We start from the raw sequence: 27,922 nt of genomic DNA on the forward strand, positions 1-27,922 counted from the left end.
CTTAATGTGTGCTTCCAACAACTCGAGAGATTCTGCTCTTCATTCATTCCGCATTTATTTAATCAGCATGTATTGAATGCTTACTCTTTGTACTTTGCAAAAGGCCAGGGAGACAAACCATGTGTCTTGCCCCAAAGAAGCTCAACTAGCCAGGCAGAGAGACAAGTCAGCAAGTGCTTACACACAGACCTGCACCCTGTTCACTGGCCTTGGTCTGTTCTGACCTCCTCGTACTTCTGCTGCAGCCTTAAGCCCTGTTCCCTGGACATTGGCTAACTCTCTGTGGCAGGGTCTAACAGAAAACTGTGATTTTTAGTGGAGGGGGGACATAGTGCAAGATTTGTGTTTTGTGGACGTGCAGAAGGTACTCGTTACAGCAGGGATTAAAAACTTAGGGGCCTCTATGGGGCGCCTGGGTGGCTCAGTCTTAAGCGTCTGCCTTCGGCTCAGGGCGTGATCCCAGAGTCCTGGGATGGAGCGCCATATTGGGCTCCTCCACTGGGAGCCTGCTTCTTCCTCTTCCACTCCCCCTGCCTGTGTTCCCTCTCAATCTGGCTGTCTCTCTGTCAAATAAATAAATAAAATTAAAAAAAAACAACAACAAAAAAACGAACAACTTAAGGTGCCTCTAGGCGGCAGGAGTGAGCCACCAAGAGTGAAGATGGAAGAGGTCGGATACCTGGGGAGTGCTGGGGACTGTAGCGTGTTGGAGAGGATGTGTCCCATGCAGAGGGGTCCGTGCTTCAAAGCTCCAGTCCCTTTCAGCCGGATAGAATGTGGCTCCAGTGTGGGCATTTATGATTTACCAAGGAAAGCTGAAAAGCTAGTTTTTATATGAAATCACCAGTTAGTATCTAATTCTGGGTTTTTAGTAATGCTATACTGACCAAGGCTCCATGCTGGGCTTCTGGCCACCACCTCATTTCCTTTGTTCTTATAAGAAGCATTTGTGCAGCACACTGCACTGAGATTTCATTTCCACTTTGGGCCTTTCTTCCCAAAAGTTATTTGACCTGGAGCGAGTTGCCCCTCTTTGGACTTCAGTTTGTCATCTCTAGGAGAAGGGCAGCCCCAACAAGTCTTGAAGGGCCCGAATCCGATAATCCACGGTTGTGGTCCTGTTTGCATATAATCGCCTTGTGGACATTACTCTGTCCTTCTCCTGTCCACCCCTTTGGCCAGTGAGTAAAGGTGGGCTTTGGGTCAAAGAGCTTCTTAAAAAGAGGGTTCTATAAAGCAGTGCAGATTCATCTTAGATATGGATTTGGAAGTTATGAAAGAGGACTCAAAGATCTCCTGGTCCACTGTGCTGGTTAAAGAGTGTGCACAAGGCTGTGTAGATTGTACTGAGTTTCCTGCATTAGAAAGCTCCTCTCGTTTTCTATCGAGTTGGTAAATGGCATCGTAGTACCTAGGAACACATAATTTACCATTACTGTGGACTGCTTCTTTGCTTCTACCAACAGGATCAGGTCGTTAAAAGCAATTAAGATCCATGATCCATGAACCACAGAGTCCCAGATCAGAGTGGCCAGTCACTCATAGGATATCAGCATATTGGCCTCTTCATGATCTGTGCTAAATTAAGATCGGCCTTCTCCTTGAGATTTTGGCAGTTAGTTGCTGTTTACATTAGAAAGTGGTTACCTAATCTGGTAATTTGGTTCAACAAATATTGCATAAGCCATCTGATATTTTAAACAATTCAAGCTCCAGGAACAACAGCCCCATAAAGGGTGTGTGTTAGCAGTGCTCTATGGAACATAAATTAAGAAGAGCATTTTTCCAGCTGTAGTTGGATACTTGGGTTGGTGTTTCAGCAAACTGCATAATCAGCACAAAGCCCAGGTCATTAGAGTCTGCTGGCAGGAATCAGCAAACCTGCAAATCACCAGGAGAGCCCAAATGCACCTAGATGAAGTGGTCCTTTGAAATCTGTCTGTCTGTTGAAAGCAATACGGGAGACCATGATCTCACATGTAGGAGTGAGCAATTGGTCATATTTCCACTGGAGAGCATGAGGCCTTCACCAACCTCATTGCTTTTCAATTTGCAACCAGCTAAAGGCCTCCCATTTCACTTAGAATAAACTGCAGACTGGCAGACTTGTTACTGTGGCCAGCAGTCCTCCCACACTTGCTCCTGCCTAGCTCCCTGCCCTAATCACTGTCACTTGTGGCTTTGCTCACTCAACTGCAGTCTAGTTAACCTTGTTGCTGATCTTCAGACACCCTGAGTTCCTTCCTGTCTCAGGACCCTTGCACTTGCTGCTTCCACTCCCTGGAAAGATTTTTCTCCAGATCCTCTCATTGTCTGCCTCTTCTCCTCACCTCCTGTGTTCTGTGCTCTAGCTTACCTTTTCTGAATGGTCCTCCTGGACCATTGCAGATAATAGTGTTTCCCAGTTACTCTGTTTTGTTTGTTTGGTTTTGGTTTTTTGGGTTTTTTTTATTGGAGGATAGTTATCACACTATGCTGCATTAGTTTTAGGAGCACAAATTAATGATTGGACAATTCTGTATGTGATGCTATGTTTACCACAAGTGGAGCTGCCATCTGTCATCACACATCGCTATGACAATACCATTGACTGTACTCTCTGTGCATCACTCAGTCCATAACTAGAAGCCTTTACCTCCTACTCCCCTTCACCCATGTTGCCCAATGCCCTCCCCCCTTCCCTCTGGCAACCATCAGTTTGTTTTCTGTATTTATGGGTCTTCCCAGTTACTCTTTGTCCTCTTAGGTTGTTTTGTTTTCTGCATAGTGCTGGAAATTTATTCTTTATTCACTTGTATATTTGCTTATTATCTATCTCTCCCAGCACAAAAGAGGCTTCCCTGGAGTTAAAGATGTATATCCTGCCAGATGCTAGCTGGGGACCGTGGGCAAGTTACATGGGGGCTTTCTGAGCCTCAGGTCCATCGCCTGTGATATAGAGATACCAGTAGAAGTCAGAATAACTGGGGCCATCTCTCCCTCTCAGGGATGTTGAGGGGATTCAATGAGAGCACCAGCAAAGCCCCACCCCCGTGACCCAGTGCATCTTCCCCCCTGCAGTACTGCATAACCCACTCACTTCTCAACCTGTCAGTCTGCCAATGTTTCATTATCCAAAAAGTTTTTAAAACATATGCTCATTATAGAAACTTGTCACATATAATGTATGTAATTCTTTTGTGGGTGTGCTTTTATGAGTCTATAAATCTATGTTTTCACCTAATTATGTCACATTATTTGCACACTTGTATCTGTATAATATTATTTGTTAATTTTATACCTTGAAATATCCTTCAAAAAGTCATTCTGAATGCTAAAACTATATTGTACCATACTTTACTGAACCATTGCTTTATTATTGGACATTTAGGTTGCTTTTTTTTGTTTTTACTCTGTATAAATATTACTACCTTGAACACCTTTATGCATAAATACCTCACTGGACCTTTTATTATTTTCTTAGAACCCCTGTAAGTGGAAAACGTGCATTTTTTGAGCTTCTGTGTCTGTGGTTCCCTGGGCATTACTATAGGGAATGCCGCATAAGTCCCGAACTCTTAAAGGAGCCACGCTGGCTGAGGAGATGACGGTCAGACACAGACAGCACTAGGGAGCAGGCAGTTGAGGACGGGCTGAAGGAGGTTGTGGCAGACAAGGAGGTGGAGGAGTCCTGGGGACGGCAAGTGGAAGGGTGGCGGGGGCTACAGAATTGCTGCAAGGAAGCCTGGATTTGATGGGGGCTTGGGAGGAAGTGTCGGGAAAAGAGAAGGCTATTGGGGTAGGAATCGCCTCGGTGAAGACATGGAGGCAGGAACGAGCCAGCCTCAGAGCGGGCTGGGCAGCGGGCGAGAGCACTGGGCAGGTGAGGTGAGGCGGCTCGGATGGGGCCAGGAGTGACGGTGCCACGGTCATGTGCTGGGCAGTTACACGGAGGCTAAGGATTATTACCATCATTCCGAGCAGACAGGGGTCTGCTCAGAACAACAATATGAGCCATTTGTACAAAAGACCGAAATGGAATCCAAATAACAGGTCCAGCTGCTCCAAATACCTCCCTCCCCCTGCAGTTAACATTTTACTACCCGACTGAGTAACTAATGAATCTGGCCCAGCATAAATCCCCGGGCACAAATCCCTGCTTGGGGTCTGTGTCTAGACATCCAGACCTGAGTGCAATTTGCACTTTGAACATTCAGCGCCTTATCACTTGCGAGAAATCAGGTTTGATGGGGAAGATGGGGAGGTGTCGCGCCCACCCCCTCCCTTTGGCACAGTGACTGTGGAATGAGGGTCCCCGGGATAATGAGCGCATCAGGCGATGGAGAGGTCGTAACCGTGTTTGTTATGTGGCTCTGGCCGTTCGGAAGCACTGACAGGGAGTTTCTCCATCTCGTTGCAGGCTGTGTTTTGTGAAGCTCAAGCTCCTGATGATAGCCATTGAGTACAAGTCCGCCAACCGAGAGAGCCGGTGAGTTCACCCCAGTCCAGCGGCCGGCTGACATTTACGAGATGGTGAGAGTGCTCTCAGAGCGCTCGGTCCCCCCCCCCCCCCCGGCTTCTTTCTTACACGTTAGTGATGTGCTTGGACCCCTGATGGGACACATCTCTGACCCTCGGGCACATCTTGGGGCATGCCCAACCAGATACCGCCGCTTCTATCGCAGACCCACCTAGGACCCCAAGCCCCACTGGGCATTCAGAAAGGGTTTCTCCAGAGGATAGGGATGAGGCATCCAGGTCTCCACCTGACCGTGCTAACTTACACTTTTCACCCTTTCTGCACAAAACCAGGGACAGGCCCCGTCTTCAAACCCCTGTTTACTGCCATGAGCACGAAGCAGGTGGATTGTGGCCTCCTTCACAGCAAAGATGGGGCAGGGCCGTGATGGGACACACCAGCTCTCTTGATAGCCAAATTACAAGCAGCCTATTGTGTACCATATGTGCTTTTCCCAGTGCAACTGAAATCCAGGTGGCAGAATATCAGCTTCATGTAAATTAGTCAGGAGAGTGGGCTCAGAGGCAGGAGCCCTCTTCATTTATTTATTTTGCACTTAATTATGGGCAGATCAGACTGATGAGGGACTGGGTCTGGTTGAAATAGATAACAGTCCAGTCAATATATGAGTTCAAGCTGGAAGAAGGAAGCATCCCGTTAACAGGGAAGTTTGTCGATGCAGGACTATATGCATTACAGATAAAATAGAGATGATTTTTTTCGCTCCCCAATTTTTATCAGTGGGTTTGGAAGAAAGAGCTCATTGAGAAATGCAGGGGCCTTTGTCCTCTAAGATGACATCCAAGTTTGTTCCTAGCTATGGTAAGTCAGTCTTCCTGTGGCTGCCGAAGTGTAGAGTACATGCCCCCTCCAACCTGTGCTAATATGTTGAGTGCAGGGCAAGACTAGGAGGTACCTGCTATCATCATCTAAGGAGTTTTCATTATCTGGATGAATGACTCAATAAAGCCAGACTTCCAAATGTAAAGTCTGTGTCTCTGATAAACAAAACAAAACACAAAACCAAAAAACACTGGATTGTAAGCGAGTTAATCCAGTGTTCTCTGTTACCTTAACCACCGGATCAGATTGCTCACAAGGTCAAGCTGATCAAAGGCTAAGCTCTTTGGAAAATCCAGATCAATCAAGAGGAAATAAAAATGGTAGATTTGGTGGCCACGTGTAAAACATGGCCATGGCAGTTAATAATTATGTATAGATACAGTTTTCTTTTTTGTGTTGGCAAAATAAAGAATATTACGTGCAAAAGAATGGGAACCAGAATCCTGGCTCTTTGATGTTCAACAGATAAAGTGGGTGTTTCTGGGATTACTGCTTTCCCACATGGTGGCCAGTAGTCACCTGTGCCTGTGGAGGGGGAAACATGTATCCTGGGTTTTTGCCAACGATATTCTTCATGTTGCCACGTCAGTAAATCTATGTAATTCAGCCTTCTTTCTTTATCACTTTCGTGCATCTCTCAGAAAAGTGCCATGGTATGGGCGGTACTAGTGCGAATAGTGCCTTTTGACCATCCTGGTATAATTCCATGGCAGGAGTCTGCCCCCTGAACCTTGACCAGTCATCTCCCACCTGCCACCTTTTGGTCACAAGGAGGGAGAGAAAAAGCCCGTTAATGGTTCAGTGTGAATCTCCTGTCACTATTCTAAGAAAAATGACTAAGAGCTTTCCCTGAAGACAAAGTCTTTTCTTTGATGGACCCTCCAATGAACTCACAAATCTGAAATGTTTTCAACAAAGCCATATTTATAGATACAGATTTTTAGGTGTTTTTTTTTTTTTTTTCCTTTTAGAAAAAGCACAAAGAACTTGTTTGGCTTTGTTTTTGGCTTTCTGTGCCGTTGCCAACTTTAATCCTCTCATGTGGCTTGGTCTCATTGTGGAAGCACATTGGTTCTTGTGTTGGAGGGAATGTGGATCATGCCTCCGAGAAAACACCGATCTTCTCAAACACAATATCCGTGCTAAAAAGAATCGCGTTTTTGACCCTTTCCGAGATAAGAATTTTGATTTTTTTCCTTCATTGAAGAATTTCGCATTTCCTTCCCTCTCCCATTTTCTAAGTGGCTGGGTGTTAGAATTCGGAGAGCCCAGCTTCTCCTCTCCCACCCCCTTGCCTGTGTTGAACTATCTCCTCGTTGTTTTACCCCATGATGCTGTTTTTCCATGCTCTGCTGAAAAACCTTGTTTTCACATGCATCCTTCAAATAATTTGAAACAAAGGTTTTGTTCCTTCTTTCCTTCTGGTGTCAGTCAATTTATTATCAAATTGTTTGATTTTAAATTCTTTTCTTGTCGTTTTGCAGAAGCCGAAAGCGGTATGCGCTCTTCGTTAACCTTCCTCCCAACCCCCACCCGCTATCTTCACTGCTAACCACAGGACTAACCATTTGCCAAGAATTCAGGAAGATAGAGATTATATATATGTATACACATACATATAATCTCATTCCCTTGTCTAGTATATATGTGTATATTGACATATATACATATATTTATAGTTAAACCCCTCTCCAGCTAGAGCACATCAGCACTGAAAGTAGCATATTGCTTTCCTTGATTCTTTTGGATGACGCACTAACTTCTTTGCAGGAGACCTAAACACCCAACAGGTACAATCCCTGTGTTCGGTCATGGCACCAATGACGGGAACCAGTGCCGTCAACGTTGGGAAGGAGGTGCTCCTCTCCAGCCCCTGGTGTCTGTTTCTGTCCTGTCCTGATGTGTCTTGGTGTCCACCAGACTCTGTGGTGCCGTCTGTCTGCATACCACTTCCACATTCCCAGTGCTTCCTCCTGCCCGCGTCCGCTTTCCCGTTTGTAGAGCAGGATTCGTGTCCTTTTATCCACAAAACAGAGACCAAGCTCAACTAACACTCAACTTTTTTTATTTCCTTACACTTATTTTGTTGATAACATCTTGCATATTTTATTTCTTGGGCAGTACTCGTTACAGACTTAGGACACTGCTACCGAATGGCCAGACTATCACATTGATTTAGTGCCTGAGTACTGTTTATTGAGATGACCTCATGGCTTTATTTCTTCCCTAGTGTGCTTGGGCACATTTCTTTATGTGAAGTGTCTCCGCTTTCACCGTGTGACATCACCCTGTTTTGCTGCTGTTTTCTGTTGCATGACGCATGACCAAATCCTCATTGATAGCATTTTCTTTTAATTTTTTTAGTTAATATTTCCAGTGTAGTTTTTCAATAATGTGTTCTCTAAAACAGTATTGTTGAAAACATAAGATTGAGATGCCTTTGTGTTCATCTTCTCAAGAGTTGTTTCTCTCCGTGGTTGGAATCACTGTCACGTGTTCGTGTTTGTAATTTGTGTGTGTGTGTGTGTGTGTGTGTGTGTGTGTGTGTGTGTGTGGTGTGGGAATCTTTGTCGGGAACTCTTTCCAAAGTCCAATTCTTCTGTGATTTTTGGAGTAGACGTGTGACAATAGAGGTGGCTTCCTGTCAGTTTGGTATTATTGATATGATCCAACTGCGAGAAGTTACTGCAACACTTTGCATCTTCAAAGGTCCACAGTGGTCGCACCTCTGCTGTTGGCTTTTGGCCTTTGAGTCCTTTTATCTTGTGGTGGAGGCATGTTGTGACGTAGCATGACTCGTTGTAAAGTGTACCGCAAAGTGACATGGCTTGCTCCCAGAGCCAAATAGCCGCCATTGTCCTTCCCAAATGAACTATCTCTTCCCCATCCCCTCTGGCTACTGTTTTCTGTTTGTGCCAAATATATTTCTAAATGCCATTTCTCAAATCATTGTGATGGGTTCAGGCTAAACAATTCCTTGCCCATCTCATTGGCGGACCGCAGTGGCAGGCATTTGAGTCTGACCGACTGGGAGCAATCTTTACTACGCTGTCTCTGCGTGAGCGGACTGAACTCAAGTCTATTGAAGCATGGAATACACACTGTGTCTCCTACCTATGTTCTCTAAGTAGAAGTGTGTGTGTCTAGTTGTGTGGGACTCCAGCAGCATATATTTGAAGGCCCAGAAAAAATGAAAAGTTCCAGAAAGGCAATAAGATTTGAGATTTGGGGTTTCTGTCAGCTGTGCCCTAACACAGCCCATACACTGCAGGGCAGTCGTGCTCCTGAGAGGGGAAACAATTGGCTCAAAGTCCCACCCCATAGAAATCATACATGACCATGTGTGGTCAAAGAGGCCACTCCCCAGTGGCGTGATTCATCTGGGCACGGCATGAACTGAAGTCTTAGATGGTTCTTATTCCCTTGCTTTAGTTAATGAAGTCCCATTAGCTTGCTAGACACAGATATAATTATCATGTTATCCAGTACAAACTCTATGCTCATGTGACTGATAATTTTGTCATTGTTCGGGGAATGGTACATTACACCTACCAAAAATTGGGGGGTGGGGGAGGAGAAATACACACCTGTCATATTTACCCATAACGGATAAAAGATTCCCTTAAAAAATATGGTTCGGTTGGACTATTCATCATTGGTTGTCTCCAAAAACAGCAAACAAGTAAAGTTTATGATGATCGAAGAAGGAATAAGTAGATGTTTCCTAGTTGTTATGCATAAGTGGTGGAGAGAAGGAATAAATCATTTTGCCCCATCAAGCCCCACATCTCCAACTTGACTAAAGTTTAGCAAGACATGTACAATGAAATGCATTGTAGCTTGAGACCTGGAACTCCCCTCCCAGAGGAACCTGACAGGGATAGTTCTCTGTTGAACTGAACCCTGCTAGCCAGTTCTATGTTCTGGTGTTTTCGTTTGGAAACCTATTTCAACTCCAAGTGAATGGTGCTTTCAATATTGAAATCAATTCCTCCTACTTCCCAGGTGGCTAGCTGTTTATGTATTTGTATATTTACATTTTTGTGCTTAGTGTATCTGGGAGGTTGTTAGCTCATTTGCCAATCCCCTAGAAAAGGTGCGGTGGCTTCTTTAGTAGGCCTGACTGAGAAGAATTGCCCCTCGGTCTTTGAAAGAACAGTTGAGACTACCTTTCTCCTTACTAGAGAGGAAAAGGAACACTTTTGGAGCCGAGACCCATGATTTTTATTTTTCATTCATTCCACAAATAGTTCAAAAGTGCCTATTGCATACAGGGCTCTAAGCTGGCTACTATGAGAAAATTATTTACAAAAAATAAATAAAAAATGATCATGCTTTTCACTCCTCTTTTTCAACTGTGGGTTCCCCACAGAAAATATGTATGTGTTTCCTTTTAGTGGGCGAGGAGCCAAAGAATCAGTCTTGATACAAAAGTAGTCTGAGAGCCAAAGAAAAAGAGAGAGCAAGAATCCTTGGGGAAGGAGCTACATAAGCCCTTTGCCTCCAGCTGCCACTGAACGTTTTCTGTTGAAATTAGCAAGGTCATAGAAGAAAGAGGATAATTTATATGTTCCTTGAAATGAGGGAAAGTCCATCTCTGCCAAGAAGATGTCCCTATTAGAATTCTGCTAATTGATGTATAGACTTTTGCTTAGAGATTTTCTTGATTCTTCACATGACACATCTTGAAGTTTATCTCTGATAAACTAGTGAATTAGACAAAATTGGAGCCAAGGACTGATTTAATGTGATACACAAGGAGGGAGACTTCTGGAAGTCATAAGAACAAAACAGACTTAACGTTGGATATTCTTTTAAGAGATCAAAGACCTTTGGGAAGATATACATATGCCCAGCAGGAGGTCAATAACATATTCTGAGGGTAGTAGGCACTTCTCTGGGGAAAAAATTACTTCTGTCTAGGATCCTTATCTTTTTTATATTTTCAAAAAGAGGAGGATTAACATTTTATTTAAATTTTCTAGATTTGGAATGTGTATAGGAGACTTAACGTCTACAGTATTAAAGAGAGTAACACGTTTCCTCAAAGAGTCTTTGAAACCTTGTACCCTTACATAGAGAGTATAATATGCAGTGGGCCCTGGAATCAGGGCCACATGTTTCCCTAAGCAAACCCTTAAATACCTGAGCGGAATCTAGCACAGTGAAGATTCTTATGTATCTAGATTTCTTTCCTTCATTATTCTCAAGATCTGGGCTGTTTCTTTCAATTCCCACCCAGAAGGCTGCCTTAGCCTGATCTGGATGTAAAGAGATGATTTAAAGCCTCTTACTCCTCGTTAAGCCCTCTGCAAAAGAGAACGAGAAGGCACCCTGGAATTCACGTGGGCAGTGATGTCCTTGGGGGTGCTGAAGTTTTGAGGAACAGAGAGACACTCAACTCTGCAGCCAAAAGCCAGTCCAAATTAGCCCATCTCCAGATGTTGTAGAGGGCTGTAATGTTTTGGATACGGCGATCAGTAGAAAGGTCTTTCAAATGCCAATAGGGGGCCTCTTGGTAATTTATTTGCACCAAGGACAAAATGGAGAGCTGAGACCACGTGAGGGACTGTTTGCGTCTCATTTAGTTGTTTTAATAACCATGCTTACTTTTATTGTGACCATGCATGAAGGATCTACTATGTGGCAGTCGCTCAGCACATAGTATGTACTTGAATTCTCTTAGTGACACCATAAGCTAGAGATTATTCACTCCATTTCACAGAGGAGGAGAGCGAGGCTGAGGGGCACCCACATGCCCCAGGCCAGGGTCTGAACTTCTAGACCTGACACATGCACCTGCTCGCTTAACTGGCCCTGGCAGAGAAACAGATTCGAACACAAATCTGCCTTCCATCAGCGCCCCAGATCTTTCCCCTCCACCGCACTAGCTTGACGAAAGCAGGCTCGCGGGCTATAATAAATGATCTCAACCTGCTGTCTCTGAAATGACAATCCCAAATTCTCATCGTAAGCCAATTCTTGTTCACTGTTGATAAAGAACAGAGGAAATGAAAAGAAACTTTAGGAAGCTTGCTATCACTGTCTTCCTCCCATGACACAGTGGGCTTGATCACTGGAGTGCAATTAATGAAGCACATAATGTGAAAAAGGATTCTGTGCAAGGCTTGTTTTGCACATATATGTCACCAAGACATTGATGAGTGTCAAATTTCCCCTTTTGAAGTGCATCGTTGAAATCATGATAGGATTTTTTTTTCACTCAGAAGCTTTTTTTTTTTACGCTCTTATATAAGTACATATCAAAATGTAGATTTTTCCAGCTTTAAGGAACTAGCTTCCTTAGACACCATACAGACCCAGAATTTTCCATGTATGTCCTTGTACATTATTCTGAAATGTACAGTTCTTCACCCTGTACCTTCGTCTTATTATGAACGGGATATTTTGATAAGAAGACCTGTGATCCATTCCATGGGGCCAGCTAAAGAAAATCTAATTCCATTGAAAACGAAATCCACTTTTGGCCCTTTTTTCAGTAATAGATAATGAAAGTAACAATAACCAATACGCATCGAGCCTTTAGTGCATCATCTTGCTTAATCCTCTGAAGAAAGACTCTGATCATCATCCTCATTGTAGGTGAGGGTATTGAGTTTGAGGGAGATTTAGTAATTTGCCCAAAGCCAGACAGCTACTAAAAGGGGATCCTGGAATTTGGGCGCAGTTTCTGATTGCGGAGCCAGGGCATACAAGTACCGCCTTACAGCAAAGGGGGTAAGAAAGTGTGCAGAGTCCAGAATTCTGCTTTTCTACGACACCACATTTAATTGGCTTTGAAAAAGGAGTCCACCTAAACTGTATAAGCTCTGACCCTTTTCGCCTCATGATCATGAGAAGTCAGAGGGCTGTTAAACCGATGTAAAGAATTGGCAGGGGGGTAATTAGGAGGTGCCTGTCCAGGGCCGCTGCCCATTGCAAGCTGTTGCTATTAGTGTGGTCTGCTGCTTCCTGATTTGTGAAGAATCTCATTGTTGCCTGTGGTTCCAGGCAACAGACCAATCATCGTGGTCCCTGTCTATTATTTAGTGTTAATAACAGTGATGACACAGGATTGGTTTCCTTCTGTCAGGTCTCGTTATGGGTAATAGTGGATGTTCTTGCGACCACAAACAATTATTTTGCCATAATGATCCACTCTGAGTCCTCCCGGCAGAACAAAAGTTCACCTGGGTCCTTCCTGTATTGCTACAGACGCATCACTCTGTTGTGGCCACAGCACTTTCCTGAAACAGTTTTGCCAGCAGTAAAAAAATTACATGTTAATTACCATCCTCCATTTTTATTGTCTTAGGCAGTTGAGGACTTCCTTTAACCTGATTCCAAGCATCTATTACCTTAAAGCCAGCTTTTCAGATCAGAGAACACCTCTGTTGTATCTATGGCTGCATCCAGAATACCTAAATTCCCTGTCCATTAAGCCCACAGCCTTTTAGTCTCTTTATAATACATTCCTGCATTCTGTTCTTGATCTACAGCAAATTAAACTTGTTTGTTTCACCCATTTATTAGATTCGGATACATATATCTCTTTTGTCAGTGCAAACACAACTTGGTCAGCTAATCTATTTATAACACTTTGAAATAGGACAGTGTCTATTTAAGTCCGTACTTCCCTGCAAGGGGAAGTTTTTTTAAGGGATAATTTGCATTTGTTTTATAATTACAGTTTGCCCCTATCAGGATGTACCAGACACACACTTATTCAAACGCTCCCATGCATTTTGGTAAAAGCAGACTGGAATCGTTTCCAACTGCTGGCATTTTTCTTTTTCACTGTTTGGGTCGATCCAAGTCATTCTACATAGGCTGCACTCGGGAGTCCACTTACATGTCTTTACCAACGTCGTGCAGATGTGATATTTGCTTCTGCATTGGTTACGGGTGTCGTGTACCATTCCCTGCAGTAATACATGTATATGTGTATGTTTCTGGATGCATATAGGGGTCCCATTAATGCTCTGTCATCTAATGGAAAATTGTTATAGCAATAGCTTTATTAGACCAATAACATTCACTGTTGACCATCAACAGAAGTTTCCGGAGGGCTACATATCAGATCAGAAGCCCGTGGTGGCAACCCCATTATACACCCCCAGCCCTGAAACCTAGATGTGCTTTGATTTCTGCAACTGGGAGTATGCCCACCTGGGAACTGAGCAGAAGAGCTTCATGATGGCATTGTCCACTTAAATATCTGGGACTGCGGACATCAAGCTCCAGACAACATCTTTGGGAAAGCATTAGACTAGTGGGCCCCCTATAAAATTAACAGTACAGTGTAGCCTTCAAGGTTTTATTCAGAACATGACCTCACAAATATGTCTTCTTTGTTTGTTTTTGTTCACTGAGCAGTATATTAATTAATCCTGGAAACCATCTTAAGATCCAAGAAGGTACTTTAGGATTTTTCATCGCAAGCGATGCCAAAGAAGTTAAAAGGTAAGAGTTCATATTTATCTGCCTTCCTTTCTGACCCGGCCACAGACTTCTTAGATCCACCATGATGGGAATGCTTTCAATATGTATAGGGCCCTAACCCCAAAACTTCTTAACGTGTCCATGGGTATCAGTGGTGTCAAGTCTTAGGAAGAAGAGACTGCTTTCAAATGCTTCCATGAACTTCTCTTCATGTAATTGATTTCACATCTTTGAATGAGAGTAATAACCTTTTTGAACTGGGAGGGCCTAGTTCACTGCTCCTTCATTTTGCAAGGGAGGAAACTGAGTCCCAGAGAATTGAAGTGATTGTTCAGGGTCATCCTGATTCTTGATGACTCAGAACAACACAACAGAGGACAACTGGTTCCTTGTCTAGTACTCTTGACCTAATATCCAGGCAAATGTACTTGAGTATTAGCAGCTTTCTAATCTAAGTACCAAATGGAATCTCAAGAGGTTTGGATTAATTTCAGATGAAATATTCAATTATTTATGGCCTTCTAGGTAAGTAGTTGAAGTTGTCAGGTTCAATTCTTAAGCCTCTGAGGTGTAGCCCAGGATTTCATTGACCTCAATGTTTTATGACACATTTGTTAGTATCCTTAAACCTGTTTAAGCAGCTCAGGAATCATAGGGCTCTTTGGAGAACACCATGGAATATTGTTATATTTGAGTCTATCCTATGAACTATGAAAAACTTATTAGCAGAAAATGTGGCTCCAACAGTCAGGTCACTCACTTTAACAATTATGTTACTTAAAATATTTCAAATAAATGATTAATTGCGAAAGGTCTATAATTATTTATGGAAGCCTATTGTTTTCATGCAATGAGTTCCCACTCAAAGCCAGGCCTGTGCTAAGTGTTCCACGTTCATTTTTGCTAGTCCTCAGAATAACCTCATAAGGTGAGTCTTCTAAAACCATCAGGGCTTTGGTTTCCTCATCTGTAAAGTTGAGATAAATGATTTGTCCGAGGTTATACAGCACATAAGCAAGTGGCAGAGCCCAGATTGGAAATGGTCTTTCCCTTTCCCAAACCCACACTTTCTTACCAAATTTATAAGCCAATTCTTATGTAGAGTTTAATATGTGCAGCCCTGCTTTAAGTACCAGGTACCATGAACTCAACGTCATCCTCTCAACGGCCTTGTGGGATAGGTAGCGTTACTATTTTCATTTTCCACATGAGGAGACTGAGTGCAGATCGGTGAACTAACTTGCCCAAAGCCCCACTGCTAGTGAGTAGTAAAGCCAGGCAGTCCAGTGCCAGAGCTTACCTTCTTAATTATCTGCCAAGAGGTGAGCCTGACATGCTGAGCACAGAGCTAGCATAATTGACAGCTGATGCCTATTAACTTTTTCCTCTCCATCCACTCCTACAAACTAACCATACTAGTTATAAAAGCTTTTAGGGGGGAAAAAATGGGGTGGAGAAGCAAAACAATAATAATAACAACAACAAAACAAAACAAAACAACCCCCCCACAAAAACAAAACCAAAAAAAAAAAAAGAAAACAAACAACAAAAAAGCCAAAAAACACAAACAAAACCAAAAAAGCAACAACAAAAAAGAAAAATTCTTTAAACTGAGCTATCTAAAAGCTTAAATTTACTAGTACAAATTGGGAAAGAATTGCCATTATTCAGATGGGGACAGAAAATCTTCTTATCCAGTTCATGGATCTGACTGTTCTTCAGGAGTACCTTGAGAACTGGGTTCACCTGAGCGGAAGGGGGGATGAATGGGATGGAAGACCCCTCCACCCCCACCGAGTTCCCTGGAACAGAAGGTTGTGCTCACATCTAGACTGCGAGACACACCAGCCACGTCTCAACCCCATGTACGGGGGAGCTGGGGAGCACAGCGGCGCCGTAGATCACGTGTACCTCCCAGAGAGCAAATAGAACATGAAGCTCCCATTTGTGTAATTCTATTTCCTATTGCATCTCTCGCTAATGAATGTCACAAATACCAGGCAGTCCAAAAAACAAATTACCTCCTGTATTAGGGAGTGCAATATGTCTCATTTCAGTGCTTTATGGTATTCACATATACATGCTGACACAATCAGCTACAACAGCAGCCTGTAATTTTCCGTCGTGTGTGATGTGTCGGAGCAAATGCTGTCAGTTAGGGGATTTCAAATAGATGAAGACTGCAGAAAACCACAGAAAGGGCCTTGGAGATTTGAATGAAACGAAACAAGTTTTGTAAAAATGAAAAAGCTGATTCTGATGATCCAGGATTGAGTGTGTACCTCTCCTACAAAAAAGCAACCAAAGAAGTTAACGGATTTTAGCTCACAGAAACTTTCAGATGCCGTGTTTTAGGAAAAGAGGAGTGAAAGCATCCATTCCAGTCTTAGAAAGGTCACTTTGGGGTGAACATTCGGTCTTTTGTCCCCTGTTCCTTGCCACTAAATGTTTTCCTTTTCAAATGACCTTGGCCCACAGTCTTTGATGTAGGAGTCACAAAATGGTGCCGCATTGACTCAGTTTGGCTTGCAGACAGAATTCATTTGATTTTCACAATTTTAACAAATAAATGAGTTCCCAAGAGGAAGACATCATCATCTTTTATTGTAAAATCCCTATTCCTGGTTTCTCCTGAAAAACTTGCAGATCTAGCATTACTGGGCAATATTCTCACACTCATTCACCCATCAAATGTCTTCAGGTCACTCACTTTCTAGAATATTCTGTACCAGGTGCCAGAGAAGCAGTAGTGAACAACGAAGTCCTTGCTCTCAGAGGCTCATGTTCTAGGGGGAAGAGAATTGCAGTTTTGATTATTTATGGGACATTAACCAAAGAATTAATGCAGTTGGGTCACCGATCTAGATTGGGCGTAAGTGAAGGCTGCTCCGAAGGAGCCACATTTGAGCAGAGATGGAGGTGATGGGAAAGAGCCCATCATACAAGGATCAGAAGGGAAGAGGAGACAAGGTGGGGACAATGTTGTGTGCAGGGAGCCCAGGGAAGGAAAGTGTGTCTGAGGGAGTAGTGTGGGATGACGAGGTAAAAGAGAAAGGCCGGGCTGGCTCCCGTAGGACTTGATAGAGGGGTTGGGTTGTTATAAAATGGAGTCATTGATGGTTTTAAGCTGGGGGTATTGTAGTCTGATTACCTTATTGAAAGGTCTCTCCCCTCCATTATAAAGAATGGGATGTAGTGCAATAGGGGAGGGGCCCAGAGACGGGAGACTGCATAGTGTAAGCGAGGGGCAGTAACGTGGGCTAGACTGGTGAGTGGAGGTGCAGAGAAGGGAGACTGATTCAGAATATATTTTATTAGAGGATCTATAGGGCCCACTGGTGGACTGCATGTAAGAAGTGAGGGGGAAAAAGAGGAATCAAGAATGAAGCCTAGACTTGGAGCTTATGCAATTGGGTGGATAGGGGTTCCCCACCTTACTGAGATGGGGAAAGCTAGAAGAGGAGCAAGTTTGGGGTGTAGGAAATTAAGACTTCTATTTGGCTATGTTAAGTAGGCGATATGTAACTGAACATACACATAAAGATGGTCATAAAGGCAGTTAGAGCTAAGATTCTGGAGTTTGGGGGGAAAGATGAAGGCTGGAGGTGTCAGTTTGGGTGCCGTATCAGGGAGGGTCCTGGCCAGAAACAGATGACATACCCAAATGAGAAAAGAGAGGAGAGTTTTATGAAGGGACCATATAAAGTTGTGGGCAGAGAGTTAAAGAGAACCGACAGGGGATGGCAAAGCACCCCAGAGCTAGCAACAGAGGTGAGCCATTCTCAGCCCTGAATCTACAGAGTCCAGGGGAAGGAGAGCTATCAGAACCTGAGAGAGAGGTTGTAGCGTACGAAAGGCTGCCTGGCAGGAGCTGAGTCCTCTGTAGTGTGGAGATGTGGCCACCACCAATTCATGACCCAGCAGGGAGGAACTCTCCCTTCCCATCCTCCAGTCTCCTGCTGGCTCTTCCCATTGGCCGAACACAACAGGAAACCAGAGGACAAGGAGACCCTAAAGACCAGCTTTCCAGGGTATGGATCTGGTCTTCTTGATGGTGCGTGTGTTAAGGTCACCAGCCAAGGGCCACTTGGGGAAGGGGTGGGGTGAGCAGAAGAGGAAGTGGGAAGGAGAGCAGAGAGGGTTGAGGTGGAAGGAGGGCATATGCAGTAGGCCTGAGGGGTGTGAAAAGTGCTCTGGAATCCATGGCCGTGGATTTGAAGTGAGGTCAGTCAGCAGAGTTGTGTTCCCTCTCCTGAGCTCAGCTGCTCAGGTGCAGGTGTGCAGTAAAGTGGGGGCTTTGCCAGGTAAGTATGAGAGAGACAGAGATGTGTGGGGAAGAGCATGGTGCTTGCAAAGAAGTGCCACTTGGCAAAACTCAGCTGGAGCTTAGATACTGTGCTCCTTCTGGGTGGGGGAGGTGTCTCCAGGACTGCAGACCAGAGACCCCACCCCCACTCACCCCCACCCCCCCGCTCCCTGGCCCCATCTCACTCGTTAACTTTACCTTTATTTTCAGAATCTAGCTTTAATTCATGAAGTAATCCACTTGATCTTCTCAACGATCTACTCAGACTTATCACTATTTCATCATCTCTTTATTAGAGATGTCTTTAAGACCTTGAGCTCTGGAACTAGGCTGTGTGGACTTGAATCCTGGCTCTGTGTGACCTTGGACAGGTCATAGAACCTCCCTGTGCTTCAGTTTCCTTATCTATAAAACAGAGATAATAATCATTACTCCTTCAAAGGGTTGTTTGAGGATCAAATTCATTAATTCTTAGAAAGTGCTTAGAATAGCTCCTGGCCTATAGTCTGTGCTCTATAAATGTTCCCTGTTATTGTTATTGTTACTATATGTAGGAGCATCAAGTGGGGGAGAAAATGGTGGAAACAAAATGGCTTCCTCCATTCCCCTTTCTTAGTCACATTGCCACTCAGAGCAAATAGTCAGCTACCTTTTTTCTTTTCTTTTCTCTTCTTTTTTCTTTTCTTCTTTTCTTCTTTCTTTTTTCTTTTTTTCTTTTTTGCAAGATGGATGAACACTGGTATTTAAAGAAATAGTGATTGAGAAGCTAGGGCAGAAAGAGCATTGGGCTTAGATTTAGAAGTCCTGGGGCCGGCCAAGCCCAGCACAGGATGACTTTGGGCAGGTTGTGACAACCTCCTCAATTTACAAATGAGGACACTGAGTCTTGGGGACCTCCAAAATCTCTTCCAGATCCCAAAGTCTTAATATTGGTTTCCCCCTGATGCCAATCATGTGCAAGGCCTGTGAAAACATGAAGGAACCTAGGAATAGAACAGTCAAGAGTTGTGTTTCTTTCTTTGTAATCTTGGTCAAGGGAAGACCATGTTTATCCCTGGCATTCAATTTCACGTTGGGAGTGGTGAAGCCAAGGATTTTGTTAGTCCCCATACCCAGAGCTTGTAAGGTTGTTCCAGTGAATTTTATCCCAGTAATCCCTTGTCCCGAAAGGATATAGGCCTCCAGTGCTGTTCTAGGTCCTATGCGTACTGTGCTTGAATGATCTTGTTTTGTCTCATCCAGAATATCTTTGACACAGCCGATATGCTTGGTAATCACAGCTTGACACTTTAGTTAGTCGAGGGGGTTTTCTTGTTGGTTGCTTCCACTGGGTACCCAACCCTCGAGTGCTCTCTGCCCACCCCGTTGCAGTGCTCAGCTGAGCCGTGCTTTACCATGAGAAGAAAACCTCCATTTATTACATGTTCTCTGGGCTGGAGAGTGTGGGAATTGGTTCTTCCAGTTTGAGACCAAATATGGGCTATGAAATGCCAGAAGAAATTTGACAGAGGACCCCTTTGACTCACCACTTTTGTCTTTCCCTGCCATCTTCCTCCTTAACCTCTCTCACTTTGGAAAGAAATGTGCTTTCCGAGTGACAAGGCTAATGTGTTTATTTGACGGTGGAACTTGATCCTTGTGGCCCCTTCGATAAATATCTGACCAGACGGCGAGGGTTTCGCGGACGGATTCAACTTCCCCACCAAGGGCCTGGGGCTGGTTGCCCGCGTGTTCTGAAAAGCAGCACTGAATGCTGTGCTCAGAAACGAAAGACGAGCCAGCAGACCCAGGCTGTCCCATCGGCAGCCATTCCCCCAGTTCCTTTTCAAAGGAAAGTTTATTAAAAGAAGCACTAACTCAAATTGCAGAATCCTGTGTTTGAAATAAAAGGTCTTGCAACAAACATTTCCGTCCGTAAACGTCTAAACCTTTCAAAAGATGAAAGGAAATTAGTGCTGGCGTGTTTCATTAATTTGGCATCACGGCGGAGGAAATGTGGTGCTCGTTTCATTCGGGCGGATTATGAAATGTGTCAGTTTTTCCATTCTCTTTCTCCAGGGCATTTTTTTACTGCAAGGCCTGTCATGATGACATCACAGATCCCAAAAGAATAAAAAAATGCGGCTGCAAACGGCGTAAGTAGTGTTTCTTTCCCCCTCCCCCTTCCCTTTCCCCAATTCTGTTTCCCTTCTCCTTTTCCTATTAAAGAAACACTAAACATCAAGAGGTTTCTTGAATATGTTTATGTTTCACCCAGCAGTTTAAAGAGACATGAAAAAATGCCTGTCCTCACTTTATTAGAGCAGAGGATGAAAAATCACCACCATCAACACCTTTGAGTGAACCTAGTGCCTACCCCTCACCTCTGGACCCTGAAGGGAGGCTGTGTCCACTTGAATGTAGTCAGATGGTGTATGAAAAGGAGGACAGCTAAGACCAAGGAGGAGGGAAGATTTTTGCATAGTGATTTCCAGCGGATGTGGGACCACCAAGTGTGAAGAGGGTTATACTAGGGCTGAAAGGGAAACTGAGTCCGAAGACGCTGTCGCCCAAATGGGAGCTGATTCTCTTTCCATTTGGGACTGCGGCAAGGATTGATACCAAGATCCCGAGTTTTCCCTTGTAGTACCCTCAGACTGGCCCAGGAAGAGAACGTGGCCATTACCAATCAGCTTTATTTGCCGTTGCTCCAATAACCAACCTCAAACACCATTATTGCTCCTTGGGGTAGACTCGATCGGGCTCATTAGCTTCTGGCGTATCCTGTCTCAAATCTCTTCCAAAGCAGCTTGTCAATAGGACCTCTTGAGAAAGATATGGTAAGTCAGGAAAGTTGAATCATGAGCTCCCGAGAAACCAGGACTTAAAGTAGGCGTGCCTCGAGAAGGCCATGCCTCTTGCAGCAGTTGCGTTGCATTGCCTAATAGAAATTGTTCACGGCCCTAAAGAAAACAATAATAATGATGCCTTCCTTCCTATGGTGACTTGGTGTTTTTAGAGCTCCTTATTTATGATCATTATTTTCTTTGATCCTCACCCTAACCCTGGGTAATTGTCAGAGGATGTTATTAATTCCATTTTACAAAAAGAGGAAAGTAAGTCTTCAAGTTTAGTGGGAGGATGAGATTGCTAAGAGTCACGCAGACCCACCAGACAGGGGTTTAGTCTCACCCACAGGCCTTCCCATGCTGTGCACTTAGTGCTCTAATCATTTTTGCAAGAGAGAAGGGCAAGGCAATGACCTTGGGTGTGATGAGTAGAGCACAGTTATGAAAGATTGCCCCATAAAATACTTTTTCAAAAGCGGAAACCAGATAGAAAAGCACTATTCCTGGGATATGCCAACCAAAGCAAGGGCTTTTTTCACTGCATTCCCGAAGGGGGACACAGTAACCCCAAACCAGTAAGATATAAATATTACTCTGCTGGGGCGTGAAGACGCTCGGTCTCTTAGGCAAATCCCCATGGGAGCATTCTTGGTCCAGAGCAGTTTCTGTAGAAATCCTCAGGCTGGTTCCCAAGTTTGGGGCAGCTTAGGCCCATTGTTTTGCTTTCTCTGCTGACTGAATACACATGGCTCCATTCACCCCAGCTCTGACACCTTACTAAGATGAACATTTATCAAGGTCGCAGTCAAAGAGATGCTAAGTTCTTGAGGTCTAAGAATTCTGATTCTGATAACCTAAGGGGAGCATCTAAGGGTGTGTAAGGCCCAGAACAAACCCACTGCACTTCCAAGCCCCCTGAGTCATTGACACAAAAGGCCATCCTTATCAGGCCATCTAACCCAGCCCTTCTTGGTTGGTTGTGAACACAGAAACACAGCTTGGCTGACCAGGCATCCCCCAGATCATTTCCATCAGAGGAACACAGTACCCCAAAGTGGAAGGAAATGAGAGTAACAAATACAAAAGGGTCAACTCCTTTCTAGGAAGCTCTTGTAGCAGAGGGGTTGGGAAATGCAGGAGAGTGCCAAGGCCAATTATTCATGACCAGATATCTGCCAAAGAACCTGGTCCCGTGGGGTACCACTGAAATTGACTTATTGATTAGCCATCCACATATTGCTGAGTACTTTCTTTGTGCCACGTGGATTTTTGGTGCCAGGGATAGAGGGGTGAACAAGGTAACATCACTGTTCTCCTGAAGCCTTCACTTTAATGAATGGAGACAAAAAATGATCATAGAAACCATTAAATGCAGATAGAGGAGGCTGCCTGAGGGTATGGGGAACTTGTCAGGATTCTGCTTTAGCCAGAAAGGTCTGGAAGGCCTGTCTTGGAAGGTGATATTGAAGCTGAGACCCTGTCCAGGTTGGCTGAAGAGCAGGGGCAAAGGTCAAGAGGCAGGAATAAGTTTGAAGTGTTGGAAGGAAGGAAGGAAAGAAGGAAAGGCCAGTGGGGCTGGTGGGACTGGGAAGAGAGTGGAATGAAACAAGGTCAGAGAGGAAGGCAGGGGGCAGTCCTATGACTGATACAGCCGTTGGGAGATTTTGAGCAAGGACACAACATCAGTTCCTGTATTAGATGGTCTCCGTGGTGACTGGAGAGAGAACAGCCTCCAGGCAGGCAAAGGTAGAAGGTGGAATAATGGAGAGAAAGTGTTTCTGACCCCTGCTCTGATGCTAGAAGGTTCCTCCTAGGCACTGCCGTGGAACTCAGCAGAAAGCTTTGAAGTCCCTAGGGATGAGGAAAAGGCCTCTAAGATATTGTTCCACTCTGGTTCCAGGCAAGCAAACAACGGCTGACTTTAACTTCATCCTAGAGGGAGAGGCACATAATTACTTGAAATAATTTTATTATCTTCCTTCCCCTTAAAGCTGGTTCAGCCAGTGAAGGGTATGATCTCTCACCATGCATGGCATGGATTGCCATGGAAGGCCTGTCTCCCAAAGCCAAGCCAGTGTGATAGGGGTCTTGCCCCTGTCTCTCTGTACTCCCTTCCCTCTTGGGCTCCTCATCTCATAGAGGCCTCTGGCTGTGAGGTTAATGTTTGATAACAATCAAAATTGTCCAAATATTGCTCTTCCTAATTAAAAGGCCACAGCAGCCTGTGTTATAGATGGCAGGATGCAGATGTGCATGTGTAAGGGTGGTCAGAATAAAGTGAATTATTAAACATGAACCTCCCCATGCATACCAGGGAAGCCAGGAAATTGGGGAAGATAGGTTTTGGTTGCAAAGAAACTTTCATTAGAAGGAGCTAGAACTGTGACTAATGCATTGGGGCCGGGGGGGTTCCTGTGCCTCAGAGTGCACATTGCCCACGCCCTAAGTCAGAGAGGGCAGCTCACTCACACAGTCATTCGTCCAAACCTTTTAGGCCAGGTGTTGATAATTCACCCTAGACTGATACACCTCCATGAGAGCAGAGCTGATGACAGTCATTGGTCTTTATCCGTACCTTCCTAACCCTCCCCTCCCAACCTCGCTCTTCTCCTTCCACCCCCACCCCCACCTCCCCATTCACTTTGAACATTTCATGCCATACTGTCTGGAGAAATATCGAGTGTGGACGTTCCATTTCTGGAAATCCTGTGGTAGTATAGTTTAACTTTTGCATTTCTTTCCATTTCTTCATAGCATTCCATCAAGGAAGAGAGTCAAATTCAGCTGTCTGGCCAAGGAGCAAGCTCTCAGAATCTACTATTTAACCATTTTCTTCTTCTGTGTAACAAACCTGGTCTAATGATTTACATTTTTCCCCCCAGCCTGTAAAAGTTTGCCAAAGGGTGGACTCCCAGGGGACAAGTCATGTCTGAATTGATGTGTTTGAAGGAATTTTCTTGAACTTCTAATCATTGACATATTTTTGATTTATTTTTTTTCTCTTTGCTGCCTTGGAATACGGCCCCTACTCTATTTTAACTGCACACTGGTAGTGATATATTGTGAGTAAAACGGGTTCCCAGTAGCCCGGAGTCCAGTTCCCTCTGTCTTTCTCTAGAAGAGATACTTCTTTTATTTTCTGTATAGTTTCAGTTTCTTTTTTTCTTTTGGTATTTATGTTGCATGTAGCAGTGACATCATGCCCCAACTCCCTCATCCAACATGGTCTACAGAGTAGCCTGGAGCTGGAGACCCCCCAAGAGCAGGGAACCTGCCCCCCCCACTCCGTTCATCTTCCCATCCCCCAGCCTCTTGCCAGCTTCTGGCACTGTCTTATTTTTCCATCTGAAAATAAGACCTTGACCACAGTGTTTCTCTCGAAGGCCTTGTCTTGGGACCTTTAGGGGACGCTGAGTAGGCTGAGGTAATTACCACTATGGTTGTAGATGCCTCGTCAACTGGGGTCATTGTCATGCTTGCCTTTGATAAATTAGACCTGATTTTTGCTACTGAGCTTGAATTCCTACCCTGAAGGAGACACATATGCCACATATATATTCCTGGGTTGTGATATATATATGATATGTACCAGTACTTTATATGTAAAAATGAACATTTTTATATATAAGCATAGAGATATTTTATAGAGAGAACTATGTATTTATTACAACATATGTACCTCTCTATGCAAGAAAGTGCTTTCTAGAGGATTAATTGAACACCAAACTTTGGGATTGTAAGTATCTTAAGCCACCTTACTGGAGATAAGTATTCCCACAGTGGTAATTATTTCCTGCAGTCTATGAAGTTCCCTTGCTTTAAAATAAAGTCTTGCTTTCAATCAGTACCCACTAGGACATACCCAGTTCGGCTGTGGGTGTTAGTCAGGCATCTTGGAAGATCCATGTACTTGTTGCAGGCGGAAAAGATGGCTCAAGGACAATGTTCCATTTCGTTAGTGAGCTATGGAGAGGTCCCAACAAGCAACCGTTAAGTCTCTGAGCCCCTAACTTACTCACAGAGTAGGACCCCTCTCACCCAATAAGATGTGGCCGTTTCAGGGCCAGTGTTTCTGTGTGTGACTCCGAGCAACGCTGCCTTCAGTGGCCCCAGCCGTGAGCGTCGTCGGGTCTCTACGCATGTACGTGAGACTCCACTGAAAACGAGACCCACCCCGCAGACCAGTTCAGTCCAGCGGTCCTGGCATCTGGAGATATCGCCGCACTCAGAATTCTCCTCGCCTTTGCACCATGCAAGGGGGTCATCTGATTCTGGCTGCTCTTCGGAGTTGGAGGCTACAGACTGCTCAGTGTACAAACAGAACACTTCAGTGACGTCTTCAGTCCGTCACGCAACGCTGCGGAAATGGAAGCTCTGTGGCTCCCTTTATCAGCAGAACGCCTGGAAGGATGGCTTGAGGGCATGTGCCACTTTCACACCTGCAGAGGTGCCTCCTGTACCTCGTGATCCTTCAGAATCAGACAGAAAAGGGGATGTCAATCCCCAAACAACGCTGGTGCCAAATTCCTCTGCTTTCCACAGCCGTGGCGTGGTGCAGAGGGCAGGGTCAACTAGTTCTGTGTACTTAGTGCCACTGACATTAACTAGCTTCTTCTTTCCCCTCTTTCTGTTCTTGGAAAACCCACCTGGAAGATCCTTCTTCTCCCTGCAGAAACTACGAGGAGGAATTTTGCTAAGTAAAGAAAGACATCATTCCTCATTTACAGGACTGGAAAGAATGCTCTCTGATGCCCAGCGTCCCATCAAACGAATGTCTCAACTCTGTACCTCGGTGGACTCTTTTGTTCCATGGATGCTTCTAGTTCTAATTTTAGTTCTGCTGAGCACATGAAGAGCATTTTCAGGGTTCGGGCCTGGAATTCATCCTTCCTTCCCTGGATTGATTTTAAACATGTCATTGCGATCTAAAAAGTATCCTTGAACTGAAAAGGCGGATTATTTTCTTCTTCCATGCTAGTCTGCCTTTGAATTTGCTCCATTTGAACCTAGAATACTTTTTTCTCCAGCAGTTGGAAAACTCCACCTGAGCCTCTCAGTCCAGCGCTGCTTTTCCTGCCCCTTCCAACCCACCCTGGAAATTAAGATTCTGCAGTTGGAAATTGGCTGGCAATTTGGTTGCTGATGCAGGAGGCAGATGGTGCTGAGCACAGGATGGAGTCCAACTCCCTCTTCATTCCAGGCTTGGCTCGGAAGGGCTAACCGGCAGAGAACCGGAGTGTGACAGCTGATTGTCAGTTTAACGCAAGGAAAGAGCAGTAACGGAGCCACGTCCACATCAGCCACTTCTCTACAGGTTTCTTTTCTTGTGATCATGACCCTTGAAAATAGAGGAAAAGTGGTCCAAGAGTAGGTCTGAGAAATCCCCCATTTTTAAACACTTACGAGTAAATAGATAGCTTTGATGATGTCCATTAGGGAAATACTTTTATTTCATCTCTACAATTAGCACTAGGAAGTCATAATGGAAATATTGGATAAATACCACTTCATTGTGGTGAAGGAAAGCACATAAAAGCTTCTTCTCAAATTGTAAAAGGGCTAAGATAGAGTTCTTTGGAGGAAGGTGAGACCCAGGGTCTCATTCTTGGCAACCACTTAACCTCTTTGAATCGGTGGCACCGGTCCAAGAACAAGAACCTTGCGATGTGGGCCAAAGAGAAAACAGAGTCCCCGGAGGCTTATATTTCTGCTTTCCCAGAGTTAAGCTGGCCTATGGGGCCAATTAATTGAGCGTAAAGTTCCAAAAGCCCTAAGATGGAATGACAAGTAGCTACAGTGTTCACACCTACCAGAGACACACTCTTGTCTGTTTCCTGTCTCAGGACCCTTAGCAGGGCTTTGAGGGGACCCAGCCAGCTGCTGCGGAGGTGGTCCCACTGCTGGCTGTGGCGGCAGAGCCAACATGTTTGCAAGTTGCCACTCTTGAACCAACTCCTAGAATTCACCGCTGCCCCCTAAACACCCCCTGTGAATTGTAAGAACCACTGAACTGAAATGACACTGCACACAGGGTCCCCTTTCTGCTCCCGTATAGAGAAAGGCTGCTAGTTCAGGTAGTCTGTTGACTAGCTGCCCTTCCGCACGGATCCACTAGATGTCCTCATAGTTCTACTTTGCATTACCGTTGAAATCCTGGGGAAAATTCCCTTTTCTGAGGCTTGGGGTTTGGGAAGAAAGCGTGGATGACTATGTGAAAAAGAAAATCAGCAAACACCAAAGGTGAGAGGGCACTTTATGTGTCCAGGGAGTAGATTAAGAAACTTATTTCTGGTTTAAATAAATACTGAAACTTTCAAAGTCGCTCTTTGAAACCTAACCTTGAGAGTTTTAAGTGGCACTCTGATATCTGAAATTAACCTTCTAACCTACACCAGCTCTAGAAAAGGAAACAGTCATGGGGAAATGGAAATAAAACACCAGCGGTTCTGAATTTCTGTGATTTGCTAAAACAAAACTGGAGGATTAGGAAGCCAGAGAGAGTTGAAGGGGACAAGGGGTGGTGTTTTCCAAATCAGGAGAGCAACGACTTAATTTTGATATAATTTTATTTTACAACTTGAGAGTATAATTTTACACACAGTGTCCACATCCTCTGGAACAGCTACCACCATGCGGGCAAATGCTCAAGCGTTTTTAGTTCAAGCCCTTGTTCATGACTCATCTAAGGGCCCAGAGGAGGGCTCTTCTTGGCTGGGACACACATCCTTCAAGCCTGATGAATCGCTCCACCAGAAGGGAGGTCAGATGGGCCTTACCTTTTAAGAGGGTGGGCCCGGAAGTGTAGAGGTGAAGACATCTTGGGGGTGGGGGTGTCAGTGAAAATGGACTATTCCAGAAGTAGAGCGAGAGAGCCGCCCTCCCAGTCGGTGGCATCTTGGTCTAGACGTTGTAATTCACAAAGGTTTGTCAACACGTGGGGCTCAATCATTTTTAACTGTTTCTGTCTTGTCTTTGAGCCTCTCATTGATCATTCTTGCTGGTTTT

The 27,922-nt window shown here is 44.5% G+C and overlaps 1 protein-coding gene across 6 annotated transcripts in view; it reads left to right on the forward strand.

The window, feature by feature from the left end:
* The window catches only part of KCNMA1 (potassium calcium-activated channel subfamily M alpha 1), a 710,872-nt gene that overhangs the window by 563,193 nt on the left and 119,757 nt on the right, over positions 1-27,922 (forward strand). For all 6 annotated transcript variants that reach the window (XM_045783283.2, XM_045783284.2, XM_045783288.2 and 3 more), the window contains exons 16-18: positions 4,400-4,468; positions 13,718-13,804; positions 20,148-20,224. In XM_045783283.2, the coding sequence (XP_045639239.1) occupies positions 4,400-4,468; positions 13,718-13,804; positions 20,148-20,224 (233 nt within the window). The remainder of the gene's footprint in view (positions 1-4,399; positions 4,469-13,717; positions 13,805-20,147; positions 20,225-27,922) is intronic.

This window comes from Ursus americanus, chromosome 6 (genome assembly GCF_024610735.1).
Source record: "Ursus americanus isolate L20-20 chromosome 6, mUrsAme1.1.p, whole genome shotgun sequence".
Classification (NCBI taxonomy): Eukaryota; Metazoa; Chordata; class Mammalia; order Carnivora; family Ursidae; genus Ursus; species Ursus americanus.